This window comes from Camellia sinensis, chromosome 11 (genome assembly GCF_055761805.1).
Source record: "Camellia sinensis isolate YWXY chromosome 11, ASM5576180v1, whole genome shotgun sequence".
NCBI lineage: Eukaryota > Viridiplantae > Streptophyta > Magnoliopsida > Ericales > Theaceae > Camellia > Camellia sinensis.
This window is the reverse complement of record NC_138971.1, coordinates 143,653,393-143,670,052: the sequence shown is the minus strand read 5'-3', so window position 1 is coordinate 143,670,052 and position 16,660 is coordinate 143,653,393. Positions and strand designations below refer to the sequence as shown.

The 16,660-nt window shown below is 32.2% G+C and overlaps 1 protein-coding gene across 1 annotated transcript; it reads left to right on the top strand.

The window, feature by feature from the left end:
* Positions 1 to 8,862: 8,862 nt before the first annotated feature.
* PRR1 (pinoresinol reductase 1) lies at positions 8,863 to 15,858 on the top strand. Its single transcript, XM_028226441.2, has 4 exons — positions 8,863 to 9,289; positions 13,589 to 13,829; positions 14,693 to 14,896; positions 15,580 to 15,858. The coding sequence occupies exons 1-4, from the start codon at positions 8,960 to 8,962 to the stop codon at positions 15,741 to 15,743; spliced, it is 939 nt and encodes a 312-aa protein (XP_028082242.2). The 5' UTR covers positions 8,863 to 8,959; the 3' UTR covers positions 15,744 to 15,858.
* Positions 15,859 to 16,660: the final 802 nt, after the last annotated feature.

Genomic DNA, 16,660 nt, shown 5'->3' with positions numbered 1-16,660 from the left:
TAAACATGACAAATTACCCATGGATTTTTGGCTCAAGGCATCTACAACGGTATTAGCTTTCCCTGGATGGTACAAAATCTGCAAGTCGTAATCCTTGGTCAACTCAAGCCATTGTTTCTGCCTCATATTCAGTTCTTTTTGGGTGAAGAAATATTTGAGGCTTTTATAATCAATATACACTTCACAAGTCACACCGTATAGATAATGTTGCCAAATTTTTAAGGCAAATACTACATCTGCTAATTCAAGGTCATGGGTTGGATAGTTCTTTTGATGAGGCCGGAGTTGTCGAGAGGCATAAGCGATTACTTTTCCATTTTGCATTAACACACAGCCCAAACCTTTGTAGGAAGCATCACTATAAATTTGAAACCCATCGGTTTCATTAGACAAGGTCAAAATTTGTGCAGTTACCAATCTAATTTTTAGTTCCTGAAAGATTGACTCCCCGTTGATCATTCCAATCAAATGGTACATTTTTCTATGTCAATTGCGTCAATGGCATAGCAAGTTTTGAGAAATCTTTCACAAATCTGCGATAATAGCATGTAAGTCCCAGAAAACTTCAAACTTCTGATACATTTGTTGGTCTAGGCCACTCCACAATGGCTTCAATTTTCTACGGGTCAACGGAGATACCATCCTTGTTGATTACATGCCCCAAAAATGCCACACTGTCAAGCTAAAATTCACATTTAGAAAATTTTGCATATAACTTTTTTTCGCTTAGGGTCTGTAAAGCAATTCTCAAATGATTTTCATGTTCTTCTCTGCTTTTAAAATAGATCAATATATCATCCATGAATACAACAATAAATTCATCAAGGAATTATTTGAACACTCCATTCATTAAGTCTATGAATGCCGCAGATGCATTAGTTACCCCAAATGGCATGGCTAAGAATTCATAATGCCCATATCTAGTTCTGAATGCAATTTTCTCTATATCTTTTGCCTTGACCTTTAACTGGTGATACCCGAATCTAAGGTTAACTTTAGAAAACATTTGGACTCCCTGGAGTTGGTCAAATAGGTCATCTATTTGGGGTAGTGGGTATTTATTCCTGACAGTCACTTTGTTCAACTCCCAGTAGTCTATGCATAGCCTTAATGATCAATCTTTCTTTTTGACAAATAACACTAGAGCACCCAAGGCGAAGTGCTCGGGCGGATAAATTTCTTGTCTAATAGTTCCTGTAGTTGAGTTTTCAATTCTTTCAATTCAAAAATGGACATTATGTATGGGGTTTTAGAAATTAGTTGTGTCCCGGGTACTACATCAATGGTGAACTCAATTTCCCTGTCAATTAACTCTCCAGGTAGGTCATTAGGAAATATATTGGGAAATTCACAGACCATGGGAATATTTTCCATACTAACACTATCCGAAGACACAGTCTACACGCAACACAAGTAGCCCCGACAACCTTTTCTTAATAATTTTCTAGCTTTCATAAATGAAATCAAATATGGCGGAGGAACTACCCCATTTCCAGTAAAAAAAAAAAAAAACTCAGGCACACTAGGTGGTCTAAACACAACAGATTTACTCGCACAGTCAATGGTGGCACATTATTTAGTCAACCAATCCATACCCAAAATACAGTCAAAATGATCAATGTTCAAGGGCAGCAAATCAACATACAATGTCATATCACCAATCACAATATCACATGCAGGACAAACATAAGCACATATCATAGAACCCCAGACGACGTAGATACAAATAGTAAACAGTTCAGAGGTTCTAACGGTTTAGTTAATTTTTGAGAAAAAGTATGCGATACAAATGAATGCATGGAATTAGAATCAATCAGTACATAGGCATTCCGAGCACAAATAGAGATTATACCTGACACCACTGACTCAGTATTCTGTACATCCCCAGGTACTAATACAAAAACACAGCCTTGTCTCAAAGTTTGTCCCCCAGTGTTGGCTCTCACATTCGTTCTTGGTGCAGGAGCAAATCCGGCTGAACTTGCCGCATGACGGGTAGTCGTATTGAGTCTCATCAGGCAATCTCTAATCATGTGGCCTGTCTTTCCATATCGAAAACAAACACCAGATGCACGATGACACATGCCCCTATTCTTCTTTCCACATTCTAGACAAACTGACATAGACCTATTGTTTTGGCTTGAGCTACTTGACGATCCAGTATTTTGCTTTTTCAAAAATGATCGGCCCTTCTTGAAATTGAATCCGGTCCTTTTACTCCCCATTCAATTGTTGGAGTTGTATAGCTTGTTTCTTTGCTGTCAGAATGGGTTTTGCCATCAGCGCTCTATCAAGTACTTCTACATATGTAAGTAATTTCAATACACCTACTCAGTCAAACACTTCTAAGTCCAATCCCCGTTCAAATTTCTAATCTTTTTTGTAATATGTATCGACCATATGAGGAGCAAATCTGGCCAACTAGATGAACTTAGTCTCATACTCGGCTACGGACATCTTCCCTTGCTTAAGTTCTTGGAATTCAGAAACTTTTCGCTCTCTAAAGCATTGGGGAAAGTGCTTGTTGTAGAAGATCTCATTGAATTGAGCCCAGGTCATATTCCCATTACTATTTCGGATTAATAACCACCATCTCCGAGCTTCGTTTTTAAGAGTGTAAGTGGCTAATAAAACCTTCAGAGTCTCAGTACAGGGGAACACTTCATATAACTTCTCCATTTCAAGTAACTATGTCTCTGCGAAAGTTGGTGATTTCATCTTCATGAATTTCTAAGTTAAGTTGGTGATATCATTATTATCCAATTCAACTTGGGCCAAATGAGGCAAATGAGGCATCGGTTGTTGTCTTTGTTGTTGTGTTATTGCTTCAGTTAGAGCGGTAATCATTTGCTCCATTTGGCTCATGCGAGCCTTTGAGGATTCACTTGCATCATTACTTCTTGCATTCTCCATTAGCTATAGGTAAACACAACAATAATAAACACAAGTGAGTAAACCCTTCCACAATGTTCAGAATGTTCAGTTTCAGTTCATTTGTTTCATTACGAGAGGTCAAGTTGAGTTCATGTTCTGATCCAGTTATCACAGTAATCAATTCACACACTCACACATACACATGAATACCCCCACTTCTTTTCTAGGACATCATATAGCTCATATGGACTCGTGTGTGTAGTAAAATGCGTGCTTTGATACCACTCTATCAGGACCCAAACCCGCCCCTATAGGTTTAGCATTGTAACCGGCCAGTAATCCTTGGATTACCAAAGGCCTTTTAACAGAATGATATATAATAAGGGGTTGCGGAAGCAAATATAGAAATATACATTGTCCATAGAGTTGTGTTAACATATATGAGATAGAAAACTTTAAAACAAACTTATATATATATATATCACGTCATAAATACATTAGTCTTACATCACCATATACACAGATGAAGCCAAAAAGGGAACTTAGCCCAATGTACTGAAAAGCAAAACAAAACAAAAACATCTGTAGCAAGGTTACGAAACTAGATATCTCAAAAAGGAACCTCCTCGGGAGGCACAGTGGCTGGCTGACCCAAAACACTCCAGACAGCGGCTTAGGCCTGGTCACGCGCTTGTTCACCTATATACATAAAATAAATAGTGAACGGGAGCCCAATGAATAATAACAAAGTAAGGGGTTTAAATGAATGATGTCCATAGCAAATTCAGAAATTATAGTTCATATCAGGAATAGATTTATATTCATATTCTTGTTCAAACTACGTACAGAAATCAGAATTCATGCTTCATCATACATGGTACATCCATTAGCATTATCATGCTTGTCAGTTCCATAAGGAACCTCCGGTACCGGGAAACTTGTAAGATACTTGAGCCACAGTATTATTACCCTCGGGTAAGGGCCATGAGACCACGATATTGTTACCCCCGGGCAAGGGCCTTGCACTTGTAGACCACGGTATTATTACCCCCGAACAAGGGCCTTGTGCTAAGGATGCCACGAACACTTGTCAAAAGTTGGACATTCATTCATTGATACAGAACATAGCATTCCAGAAAGCTGCTCATTTCTTGTCATATCATATAGGAAAATACTTAAATGTGAACATAGCTTTACAAAGTTATTACTCATAGATGGCTCCACTTGCAAAACAAACAAATCAGATAACTTGTGGCGCGTGACCTACACACACATAACAGAAGCATGTAATGAAACATACACTCAGTTGGTACATAAATTCTTTCGTTTCGATCTTAGTGTGTTTCTAGGTCTTAACCTCTTATTGAGTCTTAATCATGACTTAGGAATGCCTAGGATGCAATGTGGATGCCAAAATGCACTTGAACATATTTAACAAAACTTGCTGAAAACAGGAGTCTCGCTCGAGCGCAACTTCCTTCGCTCGAGCGGACATGAAAAATGTGAGTGGTTGCTCGAGCGCAACTTTCTTCGCTCAAGTGGTCTATAAACTTTGCAAAAGTACTGGTTGCTTGATATTTCCGCTCGATGCTCGCTTGAGCTGAGACTTATGTCCTCCTTCGAGTGTAACTCTTGTCGCTCGAGCGGTCTACAAAACATGTAAACTTCTGGGAGCATGCATTTTACGTTCGAGCCAACCTTTGGTCGCTCGAGCAGAGAGGCAGAATCTGAAATTTCTAAATTACTCTGCCAAGCGCAAAACTCAATTTCAAAGCTGCAATTCATGGTCTTTTGGGCCAAAAACTTGAGGAAATACTTGTAAATGGATAAAACATGGTGAATTCTAAATCATTTCACAAAATCAAGCCCCAAAAGCTTGCCAATTGTTCAAAACTAAACTCAAATCTTTGAAATCATAACATGCATGTGATGATTGCCTTCAAGGTTTCCAAAACATGATCATTTGGTATAACATGATATAAAACAAGATGAATTCTAAAACAAATGTAGAATGAACCCATGCAATGACCAATTCTTTGAAATTTCAACTTAAACTATGATGAACATGAACATACAAGCATGGTATGATCAATATTTCTTCATTCTAGTCCAATACTTATGGTAATCCACCCAATTCTCATGAATTCATGAATTTACCAACTAAAAAGCAAGACCTAAGGCTTGAATTCTCACATTAACTTCTCAATCCCTTAAGATTTAGAGGTAATCTTGAGCAATTCCTTAAGTCTCCAAGCAATGACTTTCTCTACCTGAAGTTTGATATCAAGTTTCTTAGCCTCTCACTCTCTTTAGCGTTTTGGGTCTCAAAGTGCAAATGAAGTGATGAATAAGAGAAATCAAGAGTTATATTGGCCTTATATAGGCTTAGTTAGTGGCTTAATTAATTTTTGATCAAGCTAATCAATTGGACATTCATTATTCTAATTTAATCGCTCCGAACCGAATTTTAATTAAACCTATCATAAAATTCTAAAAATTCCAACGAACACAAAAACCAAGTCAATTTCATGATCGGATGCCGATAAGGCCTTCAATTTACAGAATATAACAAAACCCGAGACAGATATTTTTACACAGAACATACAGAAACTCATATAACACATAACACACGTAATGAATGCAAAATTTCACTTTAATTACTTATTAAGCATTCTTAATCATAGATTAATCATGGATTACATATTAATCAGAGGTCGGGGTTGTTATAACAAAGCCCTAGCCACCATCTCCATTCACTTCGTCCCTTGTTCCGTTACCGATCAAAACCAGTTTTATTGCCTTTTCTCTCGTATTTCCTCCACCACCAGGTTTGCTTCCTCCTCTCTTGCATTGCCTCCACCTTGAGGTGATTTTAATTTTGTTTTCCCTAATAAGTTTGGTTGTGGTCTGATTGAGTATTCTCTCTCTCTCTCTCTCTCTATATATATATATATATATATATTATATGTTCATCTTCGTTTTGATTTTTGATTTGCTTTCTTTCTATGCGTATCCATTTGATTAGTGGTCAGATTGAATGTATTTGTTTCATTGTCTTTCTAGATGTTCAATGTTTCTGCTATTTTAGTTGTTACTCCTAGATTTAGCTTTTCTTACAATCATTTCTAATCATTAATGTGTATGTATTTGGAACAATTTAAACTAAAATTAGGTAGCTAGTTGTATATAGTGTTTTTTGAATTGGGTTTGAGAGTGGTTGTTGTATTTAAAGGTTTTGGCATTGTGTTATATATCTAGTTCTCTCTCTGTTTTTTAGTTTGTTATTGATTAGTGGATGGACTTTGAAAGGTTTTGTGGGTTTTTATTACCATCTACTATCATGATGGTAATAATCCGATTTAGTGTTGTGAAATCATCATATCTATATGGATTATTTTAGATTTTAATTGATTGTAATGTCTTTAGTAAGCCCTAAATTTTTTAGGTACATAAAACTCCAATTTTGAGAACCCCTAATTTTTAAAACTCAGTCTGCCATTTAGCACTAGACTTTATTAATAAATTATCAATACATGCAATAAACTATAAACCATAAGTGTATTGGGTATTGGTTAAACCAGAGTGTTTTGCACTTCTAAGAATGAAACAAGAGGCCTCAAGAATTACCCATAATTACCCATAGTAGAGATCTCAAATTCAAGTAAATATTTTATGTAACACTAATATCACTTTCTTCAACCCCTTAATTATTGGGCCACATCTGCAAATTCTTCACTTTGTTTCCTAAATTAAGATCATATTTCATTCTCATTTTTATTGTGGTAAATACCCTTTTCTTAGAATTACTATCTTGATATTGATGAGTTGAGTCTTATTCCAGCTTAGCCTATGGCTCAGACTGTGTTGGAAGAGTCTTTTCCATAGAAAATTTAACCAAACTTAAATGGTCGTGCCTTTTTTATTTGATAAGTTTAAGATAGGTCATTCATCGTGCCAGGTTTGGGTTAGGCCGACACTACCTAATAAGGGATTTTGTATTTGTTCAAGCTCATCCGGACCAAACATGGGGCCTATATAATCATTTCAAACCTAACCTTAATATAAATTATAATTCTCAAACCGTCCATTGGGCGTGAAACTAGATCCAAGTTTAGATTTTTTGGGTCTCCAACTAAAAGAATCAAATCTAACGAGAAAGAAAAAGGAGTTCTAACCATGGATAGAGTTAGATACAGGGGGAATGTAAGAGTTTTCTGATGAAAACTTCAACGTTAGGTTCAGAGATGGCCTTTAGATCCCAAAAAGCAAGCGAAAAAGAGTGGTGGTTATAGGAGGAGCAACGATAGTTGCATGAAGAGCAACACTGGTTACGGGAGGAGCAAAGGTGGCTTAGTCAAGAGACGTGGTGGCGGTTCAAGCGAGGGGTTCTCTTAAGAGAAATTTTGAATCTCAAGCAAAGATTGAAAGTGAATGATAATCAAACTTGAGATGGAGGATCGATTTTGACGGTGACCTTAGTAGAGATGAAGGAGGCAGTGGGGAATGTATCGATTGAGGACAAGAATAAGATGGTGGATGAAGATCTAGAGGGCTATGATGGAAAAGGAAGGAAAGGTTGCATCAAGGTTGGTGATGGATTTCCAGCAAACAAGTTTAGGTTGGAGCGTTGCCAAGATCCTCAAAAATAGACGGCGGTGGAGACTGTTTTGATGGAGGATAAGAATAGAAGGGTGTATGACGGAGATGTTTGACAGTGGATGGGTTTTGGAAGCAAAACATACGCGACAACTGTGTTAGAAAAACGACACCAATTTTCAATGCACCCAAGGTGAGAAATTTCAATTTTGAAATGGTGAGTGTTAGGAATAGGTGGCCTCACAATATGGGAGTAGGGGGTAAGTTTCGACCAAACTCTTAGAACAACCAAGAACAAGATTCCAAGTCTTGGGTGTATAAGCCAAAAAAAACCCATTCAATCACAGTCATCTTTTTCTTCTAATATTAGTCCTTCTACAAATAAAGTGGTAAAATCGAAGGACATAAATTTGTTTTTTAAAGAAGACCCACCACATATTAGATCCGTCAAACAAGAGGAGAAACCCAAAATTTTGGATTTGCATAATCAGTTTGAGGTGGTGGCCAATTTTCAGAGAGTTACTCTAATAGTGAGGTTGAAAAGAAGGTATGTGATGTTTGCAAAGGTTCATCTTTGAAAAAAGATTTGGGAGATAAAACATGTACGAAAAAAGATTTGAGTGGGTCTGGAAAGTCCAATTCATGTATGAAGAAATAGTTGGATGGGTCTATAAAATCTAATATTTCTATTTCGTCAAGGTGTCGAGGGAAAAGTAAAATCCGAAGATGTGTTTTGCAAAAGGATGAAATTTCCAAGTTTGGGTTACCAGTTGTAGAGATGAAGGTGTACCAACGAGTAATAAATGAGGAAATTACAACAACAAAAAATGTAACCTTGAAAAAACAATTCAAAATGAAATATCAATACTCTCAAAGTGAAAGTACTTTAGAGAACTTGAACAATTTTTAGATGAAAGAAACTACCCGTGTGTTGGGTGTAGTAGGAGTTTAAGATTTATTTTGGATGTTGTGTTTATGTTCGTTGGCTTCTTGCAAACCAAGTATTGTATCGAATTGGATTTAAGTCTTTTGGCTTTTCCAATTTGATACTTTTTCTTGCTTCCCTCTCTTTCTTGTAATGTTTTATTTATCTAATAAAATATTATTTCTTTGCTTATTAAAAAAAAAAAAAACTATAACTAATAATGAAACATTAGAAAACTTTAAAATTTAAGGTCCTTTAAAAATTTTCCAAAATTTTGATGCCTTTCTAAAATTTGAGGCCTAAAGCACTAGCTTTAGTTACCTCATGCTCAAGCCGGTCGTGATGTCAAAGCCAATAAACCTTCATTAAAAAAATTTATTTTTTTATTTTATTTTTTGTTAAAATATTGGGGCACCAACTATAGAGTAACTTTCACTATACATTTGATATTAAAAAAATACCAAGAAATGAAGAACAAGTCACGACCAAATTTCTATATAAAGTCCATGGATCTCTGACCCTTTTGAAGCCAAAGAGAGAGAGAGAGAGAGAGAGAGAGAGAGAATGGGAAAGAGCAAAGTTCTTGTAGTGGGGGGTACAGGGTACATTGGTAGGAGGATTGTTAAGGCCAGTTTAGCCTTAGGACACACAACCTATGTCCTTCAGAGGCCTGAGATTGGCCTTGACATGGATAAGCTCCAGATATTGCTCTCCTTGAAAGAGCAAGGAGCTCGGCTTGTTGAAGCCTCGTTTTCCGATCACCAGAGCCTTGTCGATGCAGTGAAACTAGCCGACGTGGTCATTTGCACCATGTCCGGTGTGCACTTCCGGAGTCACAACATCTTGGTGCAACTCAAGCTTGTTGAGGCCATCAAGGAAGCTGGAAATGTCAAGGTAACAATTATTTTCACTTCGATTATGATTAGATAACAGCATCATAATATATATCAATATGGACGATACGATTATATATTAATGGCTATCCGTCATATATTCTCATACATAACGGAGGATATTTATGCCTCATTTGGTAACATTACTTTTTAGTTTAAAAGTAAAAAAGTCACTAAAAAATTAAAAAATCAATAATTTATACAAAAAAAATCAAAGATTTCAATTTTTTTTTCTATTTTTTGTATATTTTTTCGTAAAAAATTAAAAAGTTATCACAAACATATTAATTTCTTTAATCATATTTTAGTCAAAAAAATTAAAAATTACTAAAAAAATCTATTCCTAAACGATTTCTTAAAATTGGTAGACACTCAACCCGCTATTTGCTTCTGGTGTAGGGGCTGATTAAGCTCATTTTTGTCCGCTATTGATTACCATAATTTGAATATTAGCTGATATGTATTATTTAAACTTAAGCTACTAAGGTAAAAATCAAACATATTATTTGAAAACTTTCACTTGTATTTGGTCTTATTCCACTTATATTTATTGGCTTTCTCTCTCACACTTTGAAAGTTTCTTTATATTAATTAAGTGGTATATTTGGTTTTTGTTATTACGAGTATATTTTATTAAGTTTTATTATACTCTTATATATGAATAAAAAAGAAGAAGAAATTGCTCAAGATACTCTGAAATTCTGGCAGAACTATTTACAAAACCAAAAATAAAATTTTCCGTTCTGTTTTTAAAAGTTTCCCAAACCAAATACATGCATTTTTTTTCATTCTCCGCTCTCACCAAGGGAAAGGACAAACATGGCCTTTGTGCTTATTTTTGTTTATTCCTTTAAAAAATTGCACTACCCTTCCATCATTTTAAATGAACTTTTTGTATAAAAAATTTGTTTGTATGTAATTTTCAAATAAAATTATATGATTTCTCATTGTTTGTGCATTTAATTGATATTATTTCCCAATTGGGCTATGAGAATAACGTTAAAAGTCTTGAGTTCGAATATTTCAAAGAGTTACTAAAGGTTTGTCTAATCATTAGTTTTACGGTAATGTTACATGAATTAATTAGTATACTAATTAGTGTACCAATATTAATTATGACATTATTATTGACCCACTCATTATACAAATTATAAATACAAAAAATATCTTAAATTGTGTCACTTCATAAATTGATATACTAGTTAATATACTAATTAGTGTATATAACATTGTTTTTAATTTTAAGGCCTTTAGGGTTTAATTTTTAGTTATCTAAATATGAGATAACTCAGACTCAATTAAATTGTGCTAGGCGGGAGATACTGTATATTATACAAATAAAAAATGATATTATTTGGACATTCTGTGTGGATGTGGAAAAAGTTGATTATATATTGGGCCTCTGTTTGGCAAGTTGATTTTCAGGTTTTTTTGGTTATTTTAGCCACAAAAAATAAAATAGGCTATTTTAGCCATAACAAACAAAACATCACATCCAACCTATAATCATTACATTCTTCTCTCACAAAAAAAGTCAAAAAAGCCAAAAAGTCAAAAAGCCCTTCCCAAACCAAACTTTTTAGCCCAGGCTAAAATAGCCAAAAAAACCAAAAAACCAAAAAGCCAACCTACTTCCCAAACCAAGCCTGGGTATGGTATGACTCCAAAAGAACAACTAAAAAAAGTCCAAAATGGAGAAAAGCGTAAAATGTTGAACTTTTCCCCTAGCAATTATGAACAAAAAAGTCGCTTGAAAAGGATTTTGAAAGACGAGCAATGATATATTTTTTTAATTTTGAAATTTTAATTGAGTTCTAATGATGTAAAAAAAATAAAAAAATAAAAAAAAAATAAAATCAAGATTAAAATATCACATCATAATAAGATTTACTTCCATTAAAACTCATTAGAGTTCGGTGTCATTTGGGAAGAGCTCATTTGGACTCTTTTGGCTATTTGAACCACAAAAGACAGAATAGGCTATTTGAGTCATAACAGACAAAACATCACATCTAATCCATAATCATTACACTCTTCTCTCACAAAAAAAAGTCAAAAAAGTCAAAAAATCCTTCCCAAACTATACTTTTGAGCCTAAATTCAAATAGTCAAAAAAATTAAAAAGTTAAAAAACCAACCCACTTTCCAAACGAGGCTTATTAAAGCTAGTAATCATTTTACTTCGGAAGACAATGACAAGTCACTAACCTATTCATGGATATAGAGTTCTCAAATTTGGTGGAAGAGTCGGTTTAAATAGTTCTACCAACAACATGGGACATGTATGCTTTACCAATTCAACTGCACTAAATAATTGACAAAACTTATTTAGGGTTTGTTTGGTATTGAGTTTTTTAGCCAACTTTTTATGTTAAGACTTTTTTGACCTAACTTTTTTAGCTTTGTTTAATTTTTGTTTTGAGATTTTTTTTATTTTTGTGAGAGAAAAAATAAAATGATTATGGATAAAAAATAGTATTTTGTCTCATTAACTTACATAGTATATTTTGTCTTTTTATAATTATTTAGCTCCGATACAAATGCCAAATCAGGGCTAACTAAACTCACCAAATATAATGATCTTAATTAGGTAAAACTAATCAAAAAAAATTATCTTAGATTTCAAGATATCCTATAGTCCCAAATGATTCTTTTCTTTTCTTTTTTTTTTAACAATGTGTGTGTAAGGAAAATGCTATTTTATAAGAATTTTTATACAGAATTTTATTCGAAAATGATGTGATAATATTATTTTTGTAATTAAAGATATCATAATAAATATATAAAATTTTACTATATTATACACATCTAATTCGTCAAAATAAATAAATAAAATTTTATTTATTTATTTTGATAAGCAAAATAAAAAATTTATTATATATACACATATTTTTATGAAATTTAAAAAGGACCTACTTTAATAATGTTCTACATGCCATAGCAGAGTATTGTGATGTTTGGTCACTAGTGCAAGTTTATAGTTTGTTTACACACAAGTGTCGGTGATTAATTGATGCCATCAACGAAAAGAGGAAAAATTCGAGTACATAGTAATCTCAATTAGGGTTGGGATTTTCTACAATTTACTAATGTGGATTGGATGTTTTTTTGTTTTACTTGGGTTTAAGTTTTTGTGTAATCAATTATGAAAAAATATTAATCTGATAACTATAATCATACGATTTTATTATCTTATTATTTAAAAAAATTAACAATCTATTTTTAAAATTATATTTACAATCCGGTCCCTTATCTATGTTAATTTGTAAGTATTATAATACAACATGTACCGACAAGTTCAAAGAATAATGTGAAAAATTACAAATTAGTGGTATCATCATAAAATATTAATAAATTTTTTTAAAAAATAATTATAATTATTAAAATTAATAAAATTTACTATTAATTTAAAAATTTTATTAAAAACTTTACTGTAATTTTTGTTAAAAACAATTTGTACATGAAATTGATGTGACCCGAGATTCATTATTTGGTTGTGATCCCCACTATGCCTAATACATATATATATATATATACTGTACAATTTACAAATTTATAAAAAAAATTATAATTATAATTATTAAAATTAATAAAATTTACTATTAATTCAAAATTTTTATTAAAAACTTTTACTGTAATTTTTGTAAAAAACAATTTGTACATAAAATTGATGTGACCCGAGATTCATTATTTGGTTTGTGATCCCCACTATGCTTAATATATATATATATATATATATATATTTTGAACAATGCCTAAAATGAATTGGGCAACTTACATAAATTTCTCATTCGTGGTTGTTTAGTCAATTCATCTATCTAGTCTGATCTGATGATATTTTCAAATTTTCATTCTCTGTTGACAATAACATAATTTGTGAGTGTTCCAATAACCTTAAAATTGAGTATAGGATAAATTACACCCAGTTTTTATATTTTATTTTTTATAATTTTAATTGATTCAATTTTAATTATGAATTTATAATTTTATTTTAATTTGGTCTAATTGGTATAATTGTCAGCATTTTTTTACAAAAAAAGTGAATATGAGTTGCATATGTCATATTTTTAATAGAAAAATTATAAACTTGATCAACTTAATGATAATTTTTTTGTCAAAAACTGTAAAAACGTATCAATTGTACCAAATTGATATAAAATCTAAAATGAAATGTCAAAATTAAGTCAATTAAAAGTGTAAGAATCAAAATTACATAAATAACAAAATCTTGATTGCCAGTATAATTTGTCGTTGAATATATGTATCTAAAAAAATGTCGGTAAACATTAATGTTGTGTAGAGATTCTTGCCATCGGAGTTTGGAATGGACCCAGCAAGAATGGGACATGCACTTGAACCAGGAAAGGTTACATTTGATGAGAAGATGAGAGTGAGGAAGGCCATTGAAGAAGCTCATATACCCTTCACTTATGTCTCTGCTAATTGTTTCGCTGGCTATTTTGGTGGCAACCTCTCTCAACTTGGTACCCTCCTTCCTCCAAAGGACAAAGTGGGAATTTACGGTGATGGTGACCAAAAAGGTACACTAATTATTCAATCAAAAAACCACATAATTTTTATCAGAAATGCAACCATATCTCAAATTTATCCACAAAAAAATTCAAAAAACACATTGAAGGGATGAGATTCAATTCAAGTGTGGATCCCATTGTACATAAAATTTGGGTAGTTTTTTTTTTTTTTTGTTTGTATCCTAGAGTTTCTGAATTTTTATTTTTTGATAAATTACACTATTAGTCCATGTTATTTGTCTCTATTTTCAATTTTAGTCGACCTTGTTCTATTGTGTTAATTTTATCTTTGAATTTTTTTTTACCAACTAGTTTTTGAAATTTTTCTAAAAACATAACTGGGCCTCCGTTTGGGAAGTGGGTTGACTTTTTGGCTTTTTAGCTATTTTAGCCTGGGGCTAAAAATCCTGGTTTGGGAAGAGCTTTTTGACTTTTTTGACTTTTTTGTGGGAGAGGAGTGTAATAATTATGGGTTAGATTTGATGTTTTGTTTTTTGTGACTAAAATAGTCTATTTTATTTTTTGTGACTATTTTAGTCCCTAACCCACCAAAACCAACTTCCCAAACTATGCCTGAAAAATTCAACCAAATACAGTAGGATGCGGTACAATTTGAAATAGTCCAATACATTTGAAATAGATCAATTTGCTCTTGATTTATGTCATGATCTTTCATGAATCTTATAAATAAGACTAAATTGACACAATGTTTAAATTTAAAAAAAAATTATATAATTAAAACTATAGCGACCGAATTACACAAGAGATAAATTATAACATCTATTATTGTAATTTATTATAAATTTTTTATATAATTATTTTGTATAACAGTACTGATACATTAGGACTTTGCATTGTTTGTTGGGAACCAGTTATATTTCTTGATGAAGATGATGTGGCAACATACACAATCAAGACAATAGATGACCCTCGTACATTGAACAAAACAGTGTACCTGAGGCCACCTGAAAACATCCTCACCCAAATGCAGCTTGTTGAGAAGTGGGAAAAGCTTCTGGGTCGTACACTGGAGAAATTTACCATCTCTCCCAAAGACTTCCTTGCTTCCATGAAAGGTACCCAAAAAAAATGAAAAAAAATTTAGATGGCATAAAAAATTACAAAAAGTAAAATAGATTTTTTTGGTTTAAAAATGATGACATTTATCATTTTCTACCTGTTTGACAAGAGGTATGAATCAAAATATTATTAAATTTACATTTTTAAAAAACACATATATAATTATGTTAAAATTAGACAGTTAAAAATAATTTATTCATTATTTAGAAAAGATTAGAGTAATTCATAATTTCAAGGGCTAATTACACTAAAATCCTCTAGCAAAAAAAAAAAAAAATACACTAAAATCCCTTCAACTAATATATTAGCGAATACACCTCTTTTTGAACCCATACATATTGGCCACTTTGACTATAAAAGTCATATAAATTTACCTCTTTTTGAGATGGTCTGTAAGAGATGAAAGTACTATATTTTTATAATTAAATGAGTGGTCAAAATGCACGAATTCATAAGTAAAGGGAACAAAGTGATATGTACTAATAATTAAGAGATTCTTGGTATAAATAACTTTAATTTTAAAAAACATTGAGATATATATATTAATATTGGTGATACGGGCATATATGGTATATTAACAAATAATGGTATTAAAAAAATCAAAATCTTATTACGTAACATAGCATATGATATTTAAGGCCCGGTATAATTTATTGTTTATATATATGTATGTATGCAGAAATGGACTTTGCTGGGCAAGTAGGAGTGGGGCATTTCTACCATGTATTCTATGAAGGATGCTTATCAAACTTTGAAATAGGGGAAGAGGGTGAAGAAGCTTCTGAGCTCTATCCTGAGGTTCAATACAATCGCATGGGGGCCTACCTTAAACGTTATCTATGAACAGACAAATATATATATATATATCTAGCTTCATGCAAAATTACATATGTATAATTTTGATAATGATGTATTAATAAAAGCTTTCGAGAGAAATTATGGAGTTTATTGATTTGAAGGGGGAATTTTTTTTTCATTTTGATGTACTATTATTTGTCAGCAACCATGTTATGTCCATGTTTTTCATTATGTTTCTAAAACTAAAATTTGAATAAGTTTAGGAATCCAGTCTTGTGATCTCCAAATTGATCCAAAATAATGACTGTGTGGTTGAGATTAAATTTTTGTAATGTGAGGTCATTTCACCAAACAATGATCCAATATAAGGGTTTTGGCTAAATTTCTCAAAATAAAAATAAAAATAAAAATAAAAATAAACATGACCTTTAGTAACAAAATTTTGAAAATGTCAATAATAAATGCTACGAGACAAAATGATTTCATGCCAAAAAGTAGTTTTTTAGGCTAAAAGTAGTTTTTTAGGCTAAATTTTTTATGTCAGAAAAATAGGAATTAATTACTAAATGTCTCATTTTATCGATAAAAATATAATAATAACGTTTCTCATAATCAAAATATTTTGTTATTAAATTTTATCTCTCAATTTTTAATTTATTACAATATTCCCTATAACTATTTAAAAAATGAAATCTCTCATTCAATAAACCAGAAGAACTCAACAAGCTTTTTTAAATAACTTGTTCATTGTTGTGAGGGAATGAGAGTATAAGATCGTCAATTTTTTTTTCAAAAAAAAAAAAAAAAAAAAAAAAAATCAAGTTGGTGTCCGTATTTTAAATATGAATTTCATATGGGCTTGAAACAATTAGTTCTTTTTCATTGAAACATTCAAGAAAAACGAGTCCTTTTGCCTTAAAACACCAGTGATTGTCTAATATTTATAATAAATAAAACATAAA